Raw genomic sequence first — 18,736 nt, forward strand, 5'->3', positions numbered from 1 at the left:
TGCCCAGTTAAAGGGCCAGTGCCGTGCCGCAGTCTGTATGCGGTTTGCCCGGCTCGTCTGGGGCTGAGCCACAGGCCGAGCAACAATGTCCAACGGCCAAGTCCTGGGTCAGGGTGGGCACCAATGAGCCGTTGAAACACACAGAGACGCGAGCCCCCCGGTAGGCAGGGAGGCAGTTTATAAGGCCCGGCCTTCAGTCCGGGCAGAGCTGCAATTCGAGACAGCCTGGGGCGCAGCTGGGGCAAGCCGTCGACAAGGCCCAGCCCTGGGGCAGGGTGGGGCAGACAGACGAAAGTTTACCACAAGCGAGTCAATAACAGCTTAAAGTTCTGCCTGGTTCCCAGCCGGGCGGGGTCGTGTCTCCTCGCTGGAGGAGCTGAGAAGTGTTCAGCTTTTGCCCTCACAGGGGGAGCCTGCCACCCAAGGGCAGGGATGGTGGGTGAAGGGGGCATGTCCGGGCCCATATGCTCCACTGTGTCCAACAGTGGCGGCCATGGGGTCAGCGGGGAAACTGGCAGCTACACGCTGACCAGGTCTGTGGGTCAGCGGGGGTCCAAGCCACAACATGTTGCCCATCCGACCTCCATCTCCTCAGCCGCCCCAGGGTCGGCTGTCCCTGGACCACTTCCCAGTTCCCCCTGGGGACCTATCGGGCTCGGCCTCTGTTCCTTGGGGTCAGCTGTGGGGGAGGTGCTGGCAGGGTGTCCATGGGTTCCGGTTCTGGCAGGTTCAGGCCACAGCAGCGGTCTCAGTGGCCCGGGCCAGTCATCAGGGCTAGCAGGGGTCGTGGTGGACAAACCCAGTCCTCCCATAGAGCACCGCTGGGCCCTTTGCTGCGGAATTTGGGTCCGAGCGTTTGGCTCATTTGGCCACCGAGCTCCCACTGACTTCTGAGCTCTTATACGCCTGGTCCCGCCTTCCTGCTTCCGGTGTCAAAGGGGTCTTGGGTCAGAGGGAGGCCACGTTGCTGCCCTAGACTCATTACGCCGCACGAGCCCACCGCTTAGAGGGAACACAGGTTGGTCATGAATCGATAGGGCAACGGGCTTTCAGAAGGTCTGCGCGCCTCCACTGCTCCCAGGGCTGAGCGCAAGAAGAAGCCCATGGAAGAGATTGGAAACGGGACCCTGGATTTGTGTAGGGTTTGATCCTTGCCCCAGCCCAGGCTGCTGCTGTTCCATTTTAGCCTACGGGAACCATCCGCTAGGATCGCCTGAACTTCCATGTCCTGCGAGCCTGGCTCAGGGCCTCCTGGACCTCCCTGTTTCTCAGGCTGTAGATGAGGGGGTTGGCCAGGGGCGTGAGGACGGTGTAGGCGACAGAGAGAACTTTCTTGAAGTGGCGCAGGAGGTCGGTGGTGGGGAACATGTAGACGGCCAGCAGAGTCCCGTAGTACACGCTCACCACGAGGAGGTGGGAGGAGCAGGTGGAAAAGGCCTTGTGCCGCCCGGCGGTGGAGGGGATCCTGAGGATGGTGCTGAGGATGCAGGCGTAGGACGCCACGGTGAGCAGGAAGGGGACGAAGGAGAAGATCAGGCTGAGTGCGAAGGCCAGTGTCTCCATCTGCCGAGGGTCGTCGCAGGAGAGTTTGACCAGGGGGACGAGATCACAGAAGAAATGGTCGATACCGTTGGGGCCGCAGAAGGTTAACTGGGATATTGGCAAGGCTGTTATGAGACAACCAAGGAACCCGCCTGCCCACGACCCCCCGGCCAGCTGGAGGCAAGCCCTGTCACTCATCCGGGCGGCGTAGTGCAGTGGGTTGCATATGGCGACGTACCGGTCGTAGGACATCACAGTCAGGAGGAGACATTCAGTGCCAACCAGAGCACCAAAGAAATAATATTGTGTGAGACACCCGGCGAAGGAGACAGTCCTGTCCCCCGTCAGGAGCCCGGCCAGCAGCCGGGGCAGGAGGGTGGAGCTGTAGCAGGTCTCCAGGCAGGACAGGTTCCCCAGGAAGAAGTACATGGGGGTGTGGAGGTGCCGATCCGCCACCACTAGCCCCACGATGAGGATGTTCCCCGCCATGGTGGCCAGGTAGATCACGAGGAAGAGCAGGGAGAGCGGAGCCTGCAGGCCAGGAAGATCCCTGAATCCCAGGAGGATGAATTCTGGGAGGGACGTTCGGTTTCCTTGGTCTGGGCTTGCCATGGGCTGTGTCTGTGGGACAGAGTCACCGTGAGCAATAACGAACGTTCATTGCACCAGGGCAGCCTTGTCGTCTCTGTGTCCCTCTGCCGGGCCCCGGGACGGAGCAGAGCGGGCAGTGCAGGTGGGGAAGGGGTTCGCCGGCTCTTAGCCCCGGGGACAGGATCGGTGTCAGAGCAGAGCGCAGGTGAAACAGGCCGTGTCTCTGCACCCTGGGGAGCCGGGGCCGGGCACTCGGACCCTGCCGCGCTGGGCTCGGTGGGGGCACAGAGCCCCCGACAGGTGTTCACAGTCCTGGGGGCTGAAAGTGGGAGGGGCCGTCCCACTGGGGAGATGGGCCAGGAGATGGGCAGGGAGCCCTGGCAGGGCAGCCAACCAAGAAAAGGGGTCTGGGTCCTGAGAGGGGCTTCCCCTCGGCCTGGCCCCCACTCCTGCCCCGCTAGGCAGAAAGCAGCTGGGCGCAGCCTGACGGGCATCGGGGCCAGTGTCCAAGCAGGGGGATTCCCAGGCCCTGCCCACCCATCGGGAGCGTCTCTGTGGGCCGAGGGTGCCCCTCTCGCCCAGCTACAGTGCTACGCCCGATAGACGCCTTCTTGTACCCCCAGCCGCGCACACCGATGGGCGCCCCGACCCTCGGCGCTGTTCCCCGCTCCGACACTGCGGAGCCCCGCCCGGGTCCCTGTTCCTCAGTCCCCTACTCCCAGTGCCCCATTCCCCCCTTTCCAGCCCCCTTCTCCTTCGCAGGCCCAGAGACCCGCGCAGGGCACACCCTGATTGCACCCGCTAGTTCTGGGAGGGGGACAGTCAGGGTCTGCGGCCCGCCCCTTTGGTCCCATGGGAGGGGCAAGGGGGACCCGGCACTTCTCTGGTCACGGAGTGTTTGCCCTCCCCTCCCACGTGGCTGCTGGGCCTGGCTCCGAGACACTGGCGTGGGGCCGTCGGGCAGCACTCGTGCGTCCCACCCCACCAGCCCCTGTCGCTCTGTGAGCCCCGTCCCGGGTCTGCCTCGTGGGCCTGCAGGGCTCGCCTTGGGGCAGGAAACGTGGCAGCACGTGGCTTTGCCCTCGTCCCACACATGTCTGGGGGGAAAAGCGGGGGGGGGGAGAGTGTCTCAATTAAACCCCCAGGAATGGCTCAGGCTCACAAATGGGCTCAGGCGCTAACGGGGCGAGGGGGCGTCAAATCCCCTCCATGAACTAGGCGGGAAATGGCAGCTCCTTGTGCTCCTGCCCGTGACGTTTGCAGCCTGGTCATAGAACGTCGAATCCTAGAGCGGGCAGAGACCTCACAAGGTCACCGAGTCCGGCCCCCGCCCAAAGCAGGACCAACCCAACTCAGGCATCCCAGCCAGGGAGACTTAAACACCTCTAGGGATGGAGATTCCCTGCCCCCCCCAGGGAACCCAGCCCAGCGCTTCCCACCCGCCTAGGGAAAGAGTTTGTCCGAATCTCCATCCTAGACCTCCCCCCACTGCAACTTGAGCCCATGGCTCCTTGTTCTGCCCCCACTGAGAACAGCCTCTCGCCAGCCTCCCTGGACCCCCCTGCAGGGAGTTGCAGGCTGCTCTCAGATCCCCCCTCACTCTTCACTGCTGCAGACTGAACAAGCCCCAATCCCTCAGCCTCTCCTCGTAGGGCATGTGCTCCAGCCCCCGCTGGTCGCCTCCGCTGGACCCTCTCCAATGCGTCCACATCCTTTCTGTAGTGGGGGACCCAGAACTGGACACAATACTCCAGATGTGGCCTCCCCAGAGCCGACTAAAGGGGAATAATGACATCTCTGGATCTGCTGGCAACGCTCCTCCTAATGCCCCCTAATATGCCATTAGCCTGCTTGGCTACAAGGGCGCCCTGGTGACTCATCTCCAGCTTCTCATCCACTGTAACCCCAGGTCCTTTTCTGCAGAACTGCTGCTTAGCCAGTCGGTCCCCAGCCTGTACCAATGTTTGGGATTCTTCCGTCCCAAGGGCAGGACTCTGCACTTGTCCTTGTTGAACCTCATCAGATTTCTTTTGGCCCAGTCCTCTAATCTGTCCAGGTCACTCTGGACCCTTCCCTGCCCTCCAACGTATCTACCTCTCCCCCTAGCTTAGTGTCATCTGCTAGCTTGCTGAGGGTGCAATCCATCCCCTCCTACGGGTCATTCATAAAGATGTTGACCAGGTCTAAGCCCCCTGAGGGAAAGGGGTTGGGTGCTTTGGGAGAGGCCGGCGGACACCACCAAAATAATCGGGGGGCTGGAGCCACCTGGCTGTGGATGGGCCCTGCCCTGGAGCTGCCCGAACACCCCAGAGATAGGTCCCCCCCATAGTGCTGTGCGGGGCAGGGAAGGAGAGACATGTTCCAGAGCGCACGGTGCCCAGACACCAGGGTGATGGATGCCTGGGCAGATGTGAGCTGAAAGCTCTTTGCTGACCTGACCTCCTGTCCTTCTGGGTGGAGAGTGAGAGACCAGCACCCAGTGCCCTGTGATCCCCCCCCGGCACTCGTGTCCTACCAAACCCACAACCCTGCAGCACCAGGGAGCGGGGAGGAAACAGCTGATTCACCTCCAAAGCGGGTCAGGCAGCAACGGGATCCGGCTGTCACCTCCGCAGGCAGCGTCTCAGGGCCAGATCCGGGTTCCTCCGTCCATCTTCTCTGCCCGGCATGTTCCCCTGTGTCCTGGGCCCGTCAATGGAACGTCAGAGCCCAGAGCAGCGACTGAGGCTCCTTCGCTCTGTCTGGTGACGTGCCCCATGCCACAGCCCTGCGCCAGTCGGGGAAAGTCTGCTCCGGTGCGCTGTATAGCCGGCTGCGGGCAGGGCTGCCTCCCCCGGCGCGGGTCCCGTGGGGAACGTCACCGGCGAGGGAGGCTGGTGTTTGGTCTATTTCTAGACGACATCAGCAGATGCCAACTTCTAGTCCCAAAGGCAAAGTCCCGGAGAGGGGAGAGTTTTGTGGTGCGAAGATGGTGGGGGAAGGCTGGGCTGCCAGTCAACCATAACCCACTGATTCTAGGAACAGGTTTTACAGTGCAGTGTCTCAGAGCTGCCCAAGTGGTTTAGGCACCGTGTTCTCATCCAGTCCCCGTAGGCAGCTTTGACACGCTCAGCGTGGCTGTTTGAGCTTGCCCCCTGAAGACAAACCTCCTGTCACCTGCAGAACCACGCCACACAAGTGTCCAGTCCTTGCCCTATGAGCTCAGTGATTTGGGATCCTTCCTCCCATTTCCCAGCATGGCTTTGTTCCCCAGGCTCACATCCAGGGCCTCGTGGAGGGGCAGCGGGACGCTGGTTCCCACGTCACTCTGGCAGTTTGCAGAAGTGGGTTTAGAAACGTTCCCCGACCATCGCTGGGACGCTGGGAAAGGACCAACCCGCCTCCCTGCTCCCGGTCCCACACTCCGCCCTGAACGACAGACGTCGTAAGTGGCCCCTGGAGCCAGCCCTCGCAACGAGCAAAGCCGGGTCCGACGGACGAGAGCCCGGCTGTTTGTCCGTACGCTGCCAGAGATCTGGATGGAGTCGGCCACCATTGTGCTTTGGGGTGACCTGTATTGTGGCAGTTACCAAGGGAAGCACCCGGCTTCTGTCTGTCTCTACGCTGAACTGAGCCAAAGGCGCAAAAGGAACACAGGCTGAACCTTTCCAGCCAGAGCTCTCTGGTCCGGCAACACCCATGGTCTGGCATGATGGGAGTCAGCCGGGTGTCCGCTGAGCACGGGAGTGGCCAGGTTTCCCGCAGTCTGGCATGATGGGAGTCAGCCGGGTGTCCACTGAGCATGGGAGTGGTCAGGTTTCCCGCGGTCTGGCATGATGGGAGTCAGCCGGGTGTCCACTGAGCATGGGAGTGGTCAGGTTTCCCGCGGTCTGGCATGATGGGAGTCAGCCGGGTGTCCACTGAGCATGGGAGTGGCCAGGTTTCCCGCGGTCTGGCATGATGGGAGTCAGCCGGGTGTCCATTGAGCATGGGAGTGGCCAGGTTTCCCGCGGTCTGGCATGATGGGAGTCAGCCGGGTGTCCGCTGAGCATGGGTGTGGCCAGGTTTCCCGCGGTCTGGCATGATGGGAGTCAGCCGGGTGTCCATTGAGCATGGGTGTGGCCAGGTTTCCCGCGGTCTGGCATGATGGGAGTCAGCCGGGTGTCCGCTGAGCATGGGTGTGGCCAGGTTTCCCGCGGTCTGGCATGATGGGAGTCAGCCGGGTGTCCGCTGAGCACGGGAGTGGCCAGGTTTCCCGCGGTCTGGCATGATGGGAGTCAGCCGGGTGTCCGCTGAGCACGGGAGTGGCCAGGTTTCCCGCGGTCTGGCATGATGGGAGTCAGCCGAGTGTCCACTGAGCATGGGAGTGGCCAGGTTTCCCGCGGTCTGGCATGATGGGAGTCAGCCCGGTGTCCACTGAGCATGGGAGTGGCCAGGTTTCCCATGGTCTGGCATGATGGGAGTCAGCCCGGTGTCCGCTGAGCATGGGAGTGGCCAGGTTTCCCGGGGTCTGTGAAAGTTTGACACACTGGGAGCCCTGGGTCCTGGCTCTCAGTGGTCTGGGTTGTGATTTAGTTCGAATTACTCCTAAATGTCCTGAGGCACATCTACACAGCAGGGCTAAAGCCAAAATAAGCGACACAACTTGAGCTACCTGAATTGCGTAGCTTAAGTCGAAATAGCTTATTTGCAATGAGGAGTAACGGTAGTTCGAATTAGGAGCTTTAATTCGAACTACCTAGCCCGTGCCTCATGTAGCCACGGGCAGGGAGTTTGAACGGGGCATTTAAAAATGGCGGCGCCCGGGAACATGCAGAGAAAGCCCAGGATATTTAAATCCCGGGCTTCATTTGCAAGTTTGAATGCCTACATTAGCCAGCCTAGTTCGAACGAGGGGGCTAGTGTAGACACACCCTGAGGGTTACAGGAGTCGGAGTAAGAAGTCCTCCCACTCGACATTATTTTGACATTATGTCAACTGCTTGCAGTGTAGCCATGGACTATGTTATTGTGCAGTAACATCCGTTATTCCTGAATAACGCTGCTGTATAGACGTACCCTATGAGCCGGGAAGCCGTGGCAGTGCTGGTAATGCTGCTACGTGTTTTTGATCTCCTGTGGTCTGGCAAATTCTCTGGTTCAGCCCCGCTCAAGGTCCACGGGGGCCAGAGGTTCAACCTGTATCACCAGCGAGATGGAACTTGAGGGTAACAAGCTCATTTGTCTATATTGCTCTTTGAAGTTTTTTGTAAACTCCCAGCCTCTTAGCGAATGATTTCCTCGTGCTAATGAGTGTGGCCTGCTACCTGCCCTCCTTCCAATCTGAACTGTTTGGGGGCAGTTCTATGGGATCCCGTCGGAGGCTCCTGTCTGCCCCGGAGCGTGTGGAAGTGTGGACGTGTGCGCCCCTAACACAAGCTCTACAAGAGATCGTTCTTTATGCAAATGAGATTCACGGCCTGGTGAGTGAGGCCCAAGTTCTGGTGATCCCGGGAGCCAATAATGTGCATTGAGGCTGCGAACCCAGAAAAACCCTGCCTAAGCTTGTTCTTAATGTCCTAGCACCTCAGCTGGTAACTCTTGATTGCAACAGAGACCCCCCCTCTCTCTTTTTAGCACACACCTTGCTGCTGAGCAGGGGGTGAACGACTTTGGTAACAGCTTGCTTAAACTCCCATGTTAGTGGACGATCTGGTCTTCATGGCTGCTCCCATATTTCCAGTATCCCAGCTCCCCCCAGCATGTCGGCTGGCATCAATGTGGGGATCAGAGACTTGGGGAGCATACGAAAAACAACAATCGCCTCTACTTTCTCTCTCTTTATTCTAGAGTGTGTCTGTCTGCCTGGGCGTCTGTCTGTGAGTCCATTTGCTCAAGAACTCCCCCAAACAGTAAGAGCTAGAGCCAACAAATTCAGCATGTAGCTTCCTCTTACCCTAACTTTAGGCAAGGTCAGGGTGTGGTTGTGCCAGGACAAGCAGAAGGCCCGGGAATAGGACTGGTTTCCATAACATGCAAGGGAGGGGCTGCTGTTCGGAGGGAGGCTATACTGAGAGTGGCCACTGGGGGCAGCGATCCGGCAGGGGAGATCTATCCTGCGATGTGTCCACAGGGACGTGGCTTTGCCATCTTGCCTACCAACACACTGGGAATGTATGCCCCCCTGCCTTAAACCCTTCCCCCCACCTCCGGCCCCTGGTTGGGAGAGAACAGGTCCTGGGCATGCTGCAAGGATGGCTGGGGGGAAAGGGGAGAGGGGAGAGAAAGAACAGTCCCTGAGGGTGGTCGTGGTGGAGGGCAGGAGGTAAAACAGGCTCTAGGTGGGTTGGGGGTTAGACTGGCAGAGGAGAGAACAAACTCCTGGCCCCCAGCCTCTTGCACCCTCCACCCCAAATACTCCAAACCCTTCTCAGGATGCAGGCAATGCGAGGTAAGTCTGCTAGTGAGAAACCCCCCTGAGCCTGCCCGGCGAGGGCTGTGAGTAGAATGGGCAAAGTGTCTGACCAGTCAGCCAAATGCTGTGGGGAGCCACAGGCAGGCCCTGTCGAAAGCAGCGGCTTGCCTGCATGTCCTGTGTCTGGTGTTCGGTGTCCCGTGTCTGGGCTGAGCTCCGGTGCCAGTGGTATTGCTGACACAGCCCGGCTGGACAGCCCCAGAGCAGCCTGGCCCAGGGCACAGCGAAAGGGCCGATAGGACAGGGAAGCCTCCGGAGGGAGGTGGAAGAGGAGAGAACGAACATGGCAGGAAGCACGGAAGGTGGCATGACCGTGGTTTCTCCCAGACCGTAGGCTCAAGCTGTACATGTGGGGACACTGCACCCCGCCCTGTCCTATGGCCTGGGGGGCAGTGGAAAGTCCCGGCACTGACTGAGCTGGGCCACTGCCAGGCGCTTTCGTGGCTTAGTGGCCCTGTAGAGCTGTCGGCTGTCTGAGCGGAGCTGTCCCAATGCACCCAGAGAACACACCGCACTCGGCAGACCCACAAACGACACCTGCACCTTCTCTCTGAACACAACCGTTCTCTTTATTTCCAGCAGTCACCAGCGCATCTCTCTCGGCAGCCAACTTCTACCACCCCCGGGGCATCGGCTGCTGGTCCTGATAGTAATGGGGGAATGGGTTTTGAAAAGGGCCCTGCACCTCCACTGCTCCCAGGGCTGTGAGGCTGTAAGCGCAGGATGAGAAGCTCACAGAAGTGAGGGGAAATGCAGCCTTACTCTTTGCAGGCTTTGATTCTGGACTTAACCCAACCCATGTTGTAGCTATTTCAATTTCACCTCAGAAAACCGATGGGCTAGCCTCTTCGAAACCTAAATTCCCTGCGAGCCTGGCTCAGGGCCTCCTGGACCTTCCTGTTTCTCAGGCTGTAGATGAGGGGGTTGGCCAGGGGCGTGAGGATGGTGTAGGCGACAGAGAGAAGTTTCTTGAAGTGGCTCAGGAGATCAGTGGTGGGGAACATATAAGCAACCATCAGAGTCCCGTAAAAAATGCTCACCACGAGGAGGTGGGAGGAGCAGGTGGAAAAGGCCTTGTGCCGCCTGGCGGTGGAGGGGATTCTGAGGATGGCGCTGAGGATGCAGACATAGGACATGAAGGTGAGCAGGAAGGGGACGAAGGAGAAAAGGAAGCAGATAGAGAAGGCTAGCGTCTCCATCAGCCGAGGGTCATTGCAGGAGAGTTTGACCAGGGGGATGAAGTCGCAGAAGAAATGGTCAATTCTATTGGAACCGCAGAATGTCAACTGGGATATTGACACGACTGTGATGATATTAACTAGAAACCCACCTGCCCACGAGCCCCCAGCCAGCTGGAGGCAAGACCTGTCACTCATCCGGGTGGTGTAGTGCAGGGGGCTGCATATGGCGACGTACCGGTCGTAGGACATCACTGACAGGAGGAGGCATTCTGTGGCCACCAGAGCACCGAAGAAATAATATTGTGTGAGACACCCAGCAAAGGAGATGGTCCTGTCCCCTGTCAGTAGCCCGGCCAGCAGCTGGGGCAGGATGGTAGAGCTGTAGCAGGTCTCCAGGCAGGACAGGTTCCCCAGGAAGAAGTACATGGGGGTGTGGAGGTGTCGATCCACCACCACTATCCCCATGATGAGGATGTTCCCGATCATGGTGGCCAGGTAGATCACGAGGAAGAGCAGGAAGAACGGAGCCTGCAGGCCAGGAAGATCCCTGAATCCCAGGAGGATGAATTCTGTGAGGGATGTTTGATTTCCTTGGTCTGGGCTTGCCATGGGCTGTGTCTGTGGGACAGAGAGTAAGCATGAGAAATAACGAACGTTCACTAAAATATGTCAGCCTTGTTTTCATTGCCTCCTTCTGCTGGGCCCTGGAAAATAGCAGAGTGGACAATGAAGGGTGAGGAAGGGAAATGGCGTCTCTTGATCCCAGAGTCAGATTTTATATCTGAGCAGAGTGCCGCTGAAACCCAAAAGGGATCAAAGCCCCAGATAAAGCCGTTGATCTCTCAGTTAAATTTGACCCAAGGAAAGCTCATTGAGGTAAGCGCCCTCTATCGCTGCAAGAGAGATATGCACACTGATTGTTCCCCCTTCGGGTAACAGTTACGTACGCTGGGTCTGATAGTAAACAGAAAGGTTTTTATAAAGTACAAACAACAGGATTTAAGTGGATGCAAGTGAAAACAGACAGAACAAAGTAAGTTACTACATTGAAATGAAAAGGAAACACACAGCTAGTCTAAATCCACTGAAAAACTTAGTACAAGTAAATTCTAAAAAGCTGTTCTTGTGTCCAGTCTGCAAGTCAGAGACAAAGTCTTTTACTGTCACTTGGGTCTCCAGCCCTCTTTAAAGTGCTCTTTATCCTAGCGTGCCAGGCCGTTCCCCAGACCAGCCAAAGTAAAAAACCTGATCCGTTCCTCTTGCTTAAATTGTCTTCCCCCCAAGGCGGGAATCTTTTGTTCTGCATTTCCCCTGCCATAGAAAATTACCTGGCTCAAAATGGCATCTCAAAACCAGGTGTCTTCCTTGGTCAGTCCTCTTTGGACTTAAAAGACAAACAAGGCTGTTTACAAGTCATTAAGTTGATCAGCCAGTTGTTAAGTCTTCCGGAGCACCAGGGATGGCTCTCGCTAGCACATTTAAAACTATAAACTGTCTCATACTTCCTATTTCATACATGCGCCAAAATAGGATACACAGATCTAGCAGATTATACCCTTAAAATTGATATGCTGCATAAGGTATTTTCCTTAAAGCATCTTTGAATTATAAAATGCAATGTACTATATATATAGTATTCAAAATACAAACAATAAGCAAGCAAGGAAATAAAAAAAACAGAGCAAAACGAAAAAACAAAAACCAAATGGGCTAGAAACCAGCAACTTAGCTAAAAATTCCCCTTTTGCACGAATCATTTCTGTCTGAAATGTGTAAGAAACATTGTACGGTATTTTCCTATCCAAGCACTGGGCAACCCCAATTCCTTTGCATGGGCAGTTCCTTGCTAGCAAATGTTGGCTTTCGGGCTGGTTTTGATCTTTAAAGCTGTATTTATTATCAACATTCTTATCTAGATGTTGTCATTGTCTATTACAATACAAATAGAAAACCAAAACAGGATTATACTTGTATAGGGTTTTACGATTATTCAAATTTTACATTACTCGATATTTAATTAATGCCGTTTATGAAACAATGCACAAAACCTTTTATTCATGAACGACAATAGTGCAGAAACATCCATGTCCCCATGGAATGTTTTGATCCAGACGAACTGATTTTTCTGATGGAAAAAATATTCCATGAGAAATTTGTATTAGCTTTGCATTTTATTTGATTCTTCTTTATCTCCGGTTAAAAACATATGGCTTCTCTGTCCATCTGCCAGTTTGTGGCCGTCCTATCTGCCCTTCTGGTCTCTCTTGCCATTATTAGTCCTCATGGACACCAAGTGGGAAAGGTAATAACTTTTCTTCCATGAACCCTCTGCTCCCTATTCACTGCTGAATTAGGATCTGAATCTGCATGGATGTAACCGCATAAGAACAGGAGAACGGCCAGACTGGGTCAGACCAAAGATCCATCCGGCCCAGTGCCCGGTGACCACCTCCCCCGCCCCCAGCACTCGTGTCCCACCAAACCCACAACCCTGCAGCTCCAGGGAGTGGGGAGGAAACGGCCGATTCACCTCCAAGGCGGGTCGGGCAGCAAGGGGATCCGGCTGTCACCTCAGGGCCAGATCCGGGTTCCTCCGTCCATCTTCTCTGCCCGGCGCGTTCCCCTGTGTCCCGGGCCCGTCAATGGAACGTCAGAGCCCAGAGCAGCGACCGAGGCTCCTTCGCTCTGTCTGGTGACATACCCAAGCCTGACCCTGCGCCAGTCGGGGAAAGTCTGCTCCGGTGCGCTGTATAGCCTGGTGCGGGCAGGGCTGCCTCCCCCGGCGCGGGTCCCGCGGGGAACGTCACCGGCGAGGGAGGCTGGTGTTTGGTCTAGACGACATCAGCAGATGAACCTCCTTAAAGATGCTGTAACGGGCTCAACTGCAACGTCTCCCCCAAGTTCAGACCCAGACACAGAGACCCCAGGAGGTGCCGCCGTGGCTAAGGGCGAGAGCAAGGGCCCCTCTGAAGACTGGATGTTAGGTCCCAGTGAGGAAAACAGAAAGGAGCACGGGCGTGGTCGGACACAGTGTAAAATCTCATTAGGAAGGCCCAAGGACTCAGAGTCACAGCGTGACTTAGGTCCGTCGGTGGCAGGATGCTGCTGAACAAGTGGGGCTAAGGGGTGCTAGGGGAGCAGGTGTGGGGGAGGAATTACATGAGTTCTCTGGGTTGGTCTTCGCGGCTGGGACGTGAGGGCGTTTCCCAAGGCTGAGCCGTTCTGTGCAAGTGACAAGTCCCAGACGCTGTCCCGGACCGAGGTGTCAGCGGAGGGGGACTTGGCACAAACCAACCAGTAATGAGCCATCAGGGCGGTGTCGGCCAGGAGCTCTGGAAGAGTGGCCGTGTGAAATGGCAGAAGTCCCGACCGTGGTTTGCAACCTGTCCGGTCAATCAGCTCCTGCTCCAGAGGGCTGCAGAATAGCTGATGTGACACCAATGTTCCAAAAAGGCTCGAGAGGAGACCCTGGTGGGTACAGGCTGGTGAACCGGCCTTCCGTCCCGGGCAAAGTAATTGAAACTCTAGCAAAGAGCAGAGTGGTCAGGCACAGAGAGGAACGTAGTTTCTGCAACATGGCTTCTGCAAGGGGAGACCCTCCCTCCCCAGTCTGCTAGAGCTCTTTAAGGGGGTCGTCAAACATGGGCAAGGGGGACCCAGTGGCTGTAGTGCACTTAGATTTCCAGAAAGCCTTGGACAAGGTCCCTCCCCAAAGCCCCTTAAGGAAAGTGAGTTACCATGGGAGAAGAGGGAAGGTCTGTTCATGGACTGAGAACTGGTTAAAAGACAGGACACAAAGGCTACGTCTACACTGGCACCCTTTTCCGGAAATGCTTAAAACGGAACAGTTTTCTGGAAAAAGGACTTTTGCCCGAACAGGAGCAGCATAGTATTTCCAGAAAAGCGGCTGATTTCTTACAGTAGATCGTCAGTGCTTTTCCGGAAATTCAAGGGGCCAGTGTAGACAGCTGGCAAGTTATTCTGGAAAAGTGGCTGATTTCTTACAGTAGATCGTCAGTGCTTTTCCGGAAATTCAAGGGGCCAGTGTAGACAGCTGGCAAGTTATTCCGGAAAAGCGGCTGATTTTCCAGAATAAGTGGCCAGTGTAGACACAGCCAAAGGGTAGGAATCAATGGTCAGTTTTCCGAGTGGGGTCCCCCAAGGGTCCGTCCTGGGACCCGTCCCATTCAACGTATTTATACATGATCTGGAGAAAGGGGAGAACAGGGAGGTGGCCACATTTGCAGATCCCAAACTGCTCAGACCAAAACAAAGCGTGCAGAACTCCAGGAGGGTCTTGCAAACGGGGGTGACTGGGCAACCAAAGGGTGGGTGGTGATGGATGCTGCTAAAAGCAAAGGAATGCGCGTTGGGAAGCAGAACCCCGTCTGTACATATGAAGGGATGGGCTGCTGCCACTCAGGAGGGACCCCCGGAGTCGCGGTGGCAGTAGAGGCACTCTGATATTTGCTGTTTTATTGTCTGTCCCTTTCCTTGCAATTCCCAACACTGGGGTTGCTTTTGCACAGGGAGGGGCTGTTTTCGGAGAGCGCACCGCAAGGGCTCCCAGGTCTCTCGTGGGTGGTAATGGCTCACTCAGACCCCAACGTTTGACAGGCAGAGCTGGGGGGATGCTGTGCTACTCCGCGTTTACCCACGCAGTGGTGTGAAGTGTCACCGGTGAGCCCTGGTGTGTCCGTAGACGGGCTATGACAGCGGTTCCAAAAGAGCCCTGGCCTGTAACGGCACCAATGGGGCCACCGGAGAGATGGGCCGTGGTTATTCTGCGGAGTGCTCTGCCACCGAGGGGCTTCGCAGGGGAACCCAAGCGTGTGTTCTCGGTCTGAGACGCCTGTCCCTGGGCTCGGAGGCTGCAGGGAGCCGTGGCGCTCTCAGCTGGTACCCGGGAGGGGCAGCGGAGTTCTGGAACACGCCTGGGATGGACTCTCCGTGCGGGGTGAACGTTCCACTCCATGTCCTCCCGGTTCCATGGCCCCGCTTGTGCTCTCGTTCCCAGGCTCAGCCATGGCCAACCCCGACTTGGGAAACCAAACGGCCATCGCGGAATTCGTCCTGCTGGGCTTCGGGGATCTCCCTGACCTGCGAGTTCTTCTCTTCCTGGGGGTCTACCTGGCCACCGTGGGTGTGAATAGCCTGGTCCTGCTGCTGGTGGTGGCCAATCGGCACCTCCACACCCCCATGTACTTCTTCCTGGGGAACCTGGCCTGCCTGGAGCCCTGCTACAGCTCCGCCATGGTGCCCCGGATGCTACCCGGGCTCCTGACGGGGGACAGGACCGTCTCTGTTACTGGCTGCATCACACAAATGTGCTTCTTTGGGGTGCTGGCCGCCACGGAGTGCTGCCTGCTGGCGGCCATGTCCTACGATCGGCACCTGGCCATCTGCAGGCCCCTGCGCTATCCCACGCTAATGAGCTCCAGGTCTTGCCTCTGCCTGGCGGCTGGCTCCTGGCTCAGTGGCTGGTTTGTGGCCACCCTCTTCATTGTCCTCCTGTCGGGGTTGATGTTCTGTGGCCCCCACGACATCGACAATTTCTATTGTGACGTCAGCCCCGTGGTCAAACTGGCCTGCGGGGACACGCGCCTGATGGTGGTGCTGGATATCGCCCTGTCCTGCGTCTTCACCCTGCTGCCCTTCCTGCTGACCCTGGCGTCCTACGCCTGCATCCTCGCCGCCATCCTGCGCATCCCCTCCACCGCCGGCCGGCAAAGGGCCTTCTCCATCTGCTCCTCCCACCTCATCGTGGTGAGCGTCTTCTACGGCACCATCCTCATCGTGCACATGCACCCGAAACGCAATGCCCTGAGCGCGCTGAAGAAAGTGCTCTCGCTGTGCTACACCGTCCTGACCCCCTGCTGAACCCCCTCATCTACAGCCTGAGGAACAGAGAGGTCAGGCAGGCCCTGAGCAAAGCCTACGGGACCTGCATGGAGACACGCAGAAACGCCCAGAGCCGTAGGCGGCTGAGGTTCGAACGCTGCCTGGGTGGGCGAGACGAGCAGCCCCACTGACACACGGCTGCAAACGCCCCTTGCCGAGGGCGGGGCTGGTGGGGAAGGCAGCGGAGGGTCTGCGGGGAGCAATGGGGGAGTGGGGTTTTGGTCCCGTGCGGTGCCCATGGAACACGCAGGAACGTGGGGGTGTTGCAGCCCCAGGGAACCTGACTCTGAGCCCATGCCAATGGGGACAGGCCCGGCCCAGCAGGGGGTCACCCCGATGCTGGGGGACATGCCCAAGTAGCACTAGGGCCATTCCTGGCTCTGGGCCTCAGGCCTCGGCACGTGGCCCCGTGGGGCAGACGCTGGCTGGCTCGCTGCTGCCTGAGGCACGGAGCCGCTCCAACGCAGGGGCACCCCGAGCTCTCTGCTCGGCGTCCCCTCTTGTTCTCTGCTACTGCCCTGCTGCCTCCTTCCTGCCCTGGTCTCCGATTGGCTGTCCCCTGCTTCCTACTGCCCCTCCCCCAGGGTCAGTAGCTGCCCCGAGGCTGGGGGAGGCCCTGAGATGTGGGGCCCACCTGCCCTGGGGTTCAAGCGATGCTGCTGGCCGCAGAGAGCAGGCCAAAGGCCGGGACCGATGAGCGCTCCCCAACCCGATGCAAGAGGCCAGAGAGGGCTACATGTCAGTGCGCAGCGTCCGGCCAGCCCCATGGGCCTCCGACAGCTCAGCCCCTCCCAGGGCCCTGTGCTCAGGGCGTGGGGCAGCCGACGGGCAGGGGAGACAGCTGCCACCTCGCAACGGGCAGGGCGCCTGGGCCGCCAAACCCGGCAATGCCGGCTCAGAGAGCACAGGGCCCTGAGCCCTGCCCTAGGCCCCATCCGCTGTCCTGAGCCCCTCCCCACCCTGGCTCCCGCCCCCCTCCACATACACGCCAGAGGCAGCAGGTGGGAACTGCAGGGCTCCAACTCGGCAGAAGGGTTGGATTTCCCTACAGGCACCCAAATCCCTTGGGAACAGGTTCTGAAATCCCCTAGGCCCTTCTGTGAAATTCACCCTGGAGAGCTGCGGCGATTGATCCCCCTGCCCTGGATTTATCACACATGCCGTGGACACCGTGGATCCATCTCGGAGGTGGCTCCTGATGGCGCCGGGGCACCACCGAGTGGAGAAGCGGCGCTGGAGCCGACAGGAGAGCCAACCTGGCTACGGGGAAGGTGTTTAGTTCTTCGCAGTGTGCGTCACTCTGCTCGACGTGCCTCGACCTGCTCGCAGCAGGGCACGCCCCACCCGTGCCCGTGGGAGAAACTCTCCTGCCGATGCCTCTTCCCAGTCTCGCCCTGGAACCCAAGCGACCAGTCGCCAATGGACTTCACAGGACTCTGGCTCTGGGCAGAAGACGCTCCGCAGTGGGGAGCCCCTCTCACAGCCACGGACTCACGTCCTTCTCGCAGCCCAGCCTGGGGTCTTGGCTGTATCCCACCGGACCGCGTGCCTTCCACGATGCATCTCCCCGGCCCCACGGGCGTGCAGGGAGCCCCCGGCGGCTCTGCTGTCACGGCCCCACTGGCTCCCGCCCCAGACAGCGTGGAGCAGAGGGCTCCCAGCACAGCCATGGGGCTGTTAGCCCCCGTCCCCACAGGCGCAAGGTGCGGCGGGAGGGCGGGAGGCTTCTCTAATGCTCGTCCCTGAGGGTATGTCTACACTACCCCGCTAGTTCGAACTAGAAGGGTAATGTAGGCATACCGCACTTGCAAATGAAGCCCGGGATTTGAATTTCCCGGGCTTCATTTGCATAAGCGGGGAGCCGCCATTTTTAAAACCCCGCTGGTTCGAACCCCGTGTAGCCGCGCACCTGGCACTGGCTGCTGCGGGCCGACCGGACACTGGGCTGGATGGACTCTTGGGCTGACCCTGCCTGGGCATTCTGGTGTAAAATTAAGTCTGTGCCAGCTCAGGTTCTCACTCAGAGGTTAATACAGAGTAGCAGAGCCATGCGATTAAAGACACTGCCGCACCCACTTTGTCTCGCGGGATTAGCAATGGCAAGAGAGACCGCGAGGGCAGATACCACGGCCATAACCAGAGCGGGAGACAATTCATTCCCTTTCACCAAGAGTCTCATTTGTGTAGTTGGCCTGGTGCTGAAGGTCCCTGAAAAGTTTCAGGGATCTGTGAAGAAATCATCTGTACATTTAGGGTGTGTCTAGACTACAGGGTTTTGTTGACAAAACTCTGCCTGAGTCTACACTACCGCTGAGTTCTGTTGACATAACGTTGACAGAACTCGGCAGTTCTGTCGACGTATGTAAACCTCATTCTACGAGGAATAACGCCTTTTGTTGACAGAGTTGTGTGGACACAAGGTGTTATTGCATCTACACTGTCCTTTGCGTCTACACTCTCATGTCAACAAAGCGGCTTGCTTTGTCGGCAGAACTGGCTGTAGTCTAGACGTATCCCCTGGGTCTCAGATTGCCGCACAGATACTCAGCGCTGTGACTTTTGGAGACACAATATGGCTTACTCAGTGCAAAACTGGAGTGAGATCACATCAAGGTGCTCCCCACTCTGGCCCTCTGAGTGCAGAGGTGTCGGGGGAGGGCAGAAGAGACTTTAAACCCCCCTGCCATGAAAGGATTGTGTTAAAACTCCCCAGGTCACAGATCCCCCAGCCTTGGGGTGGTATTGCTCCCATCCCCAAATGCAAGGCCCCCTGAGACTCCGGGAATTCCCTTTTGTGCGGGAGAGATTGAAACCCCGATGCTGAGGTCTGCTGAAAACAGAACTTTCATTTCTCTTTGTAGTTTGGCTCAGGAACGTGTACACAGAACCTCCCTTGCCCTTTCTGGGACAGAGGAATCAGATCAGGTTCTTAAAAGGGTGATTTTATTTGAAAAGAGAAAACCCACTGGGGGAGACGTTCCTTGCTTGCTGGGTGCTGCACAGCGACTGGAGAAAAGGATTGAAGCACAGAGAATTACTGCCTTGGGATTCAGAAAGTCACAGCATAAGGGGGTAATGACATGGCTCA

General features: G+C 57.8%; 3 protein-coding genes across 3 annotated transcripts; 1 reads left to right on the forward strand and 2 right to left on the reverse strand.

Moving 5' to 3' along the window:
* Positions 1-1,203: 1,203 nt before the first annotated feature.
* LOC142825931 (olfactory receptor 5V1-like) lies at positions 1,204-2,154 on the reverse strand. The gene has a single exon (XM_075918149.2). The coding sequence runs from the start codon at positions 2,152-2,154 to the stop codon at positions 1,204-1,206; it is 951 nt and encodes a 316-aa protein (XP_075774264.2).
* Positions 2,155-7,251: 5,097 nt separating this feature from the next.
* LOC102446636 (olfactory receptor 2AP1-like) lies at positions 7,252-10,356 on the reverse strand. Its single transcript, XM_006133729.5, has 2 exons — positions 9,607-10,356; positions 7,252-7,290 (listed from the first exon to the last, which is right to left on the reverse strand). The coding sequence occupies exons 1-2, from the start codon at positions 10,354-10,356 to the stop codon at positions 7,252-7,254; spliced, it is 789 nt and encodes a 262-aa protein (XP_006133791.5).
* Positions 10,357-14,772: 4,416 nt separating this feature from the next.
* LOC142825935 (olfactory receptor 11A1-like) lies at positions 14,773-15,627 on the forward strand. Its single transcript, XM_075918160.2, has one exon. It carries the CDS (start codon positions 14,773-14,775, stop codon positions 15,625-15,627), a length of 855 nt encoding a protein of 284 aa, XP_075774275.2.
* Positions 15,628-18,736: the final 3,109 nt, after the last annotated feature.

Source organism: Pelodiscus sinensis, chromosome 30, assembly GCF_052426305.1.
Source record: "Pelodiscus sinensis isolate ZL-2025 chromosome 30, ASM5242630v1, whole genome shotgun sequence".
NCBI lineage: Eukaryota > Metazoa > Chordata > Testudines > Trionychidae > Pelodiscus > Pelodiscus sinensis.

Coding starts and splice junctions, on each gene's coding strand:
- LOC142825931 (XM_075918149.2), bottom strand. CDS start 2,154: ATGGCAAGCCCAGACCAAGGAAACCGAACGTCCCTCCCAGAATTCATC.
- LOC102446636 (XM_006133729.5), bottom strand. CDS start 10,356: ATGGCAAGCCCAGACCAAGGAAATCAAACATCCCTCACAGAATTCATC. Junction 7,291..9,606: donor GCTCCTCCCACCTCCTCGTG/GTGAGCATTTTT, acceptor CTGGTGATACAG/GTTGAACCTCTGGCCCCCGT.
- LOC142825935 (XM_075918160.2), top strand. CDS start 14,773: ATGGCCAACCCCGACTTGGGAAACCAAACGGCCATCGCGGAATTCGTC.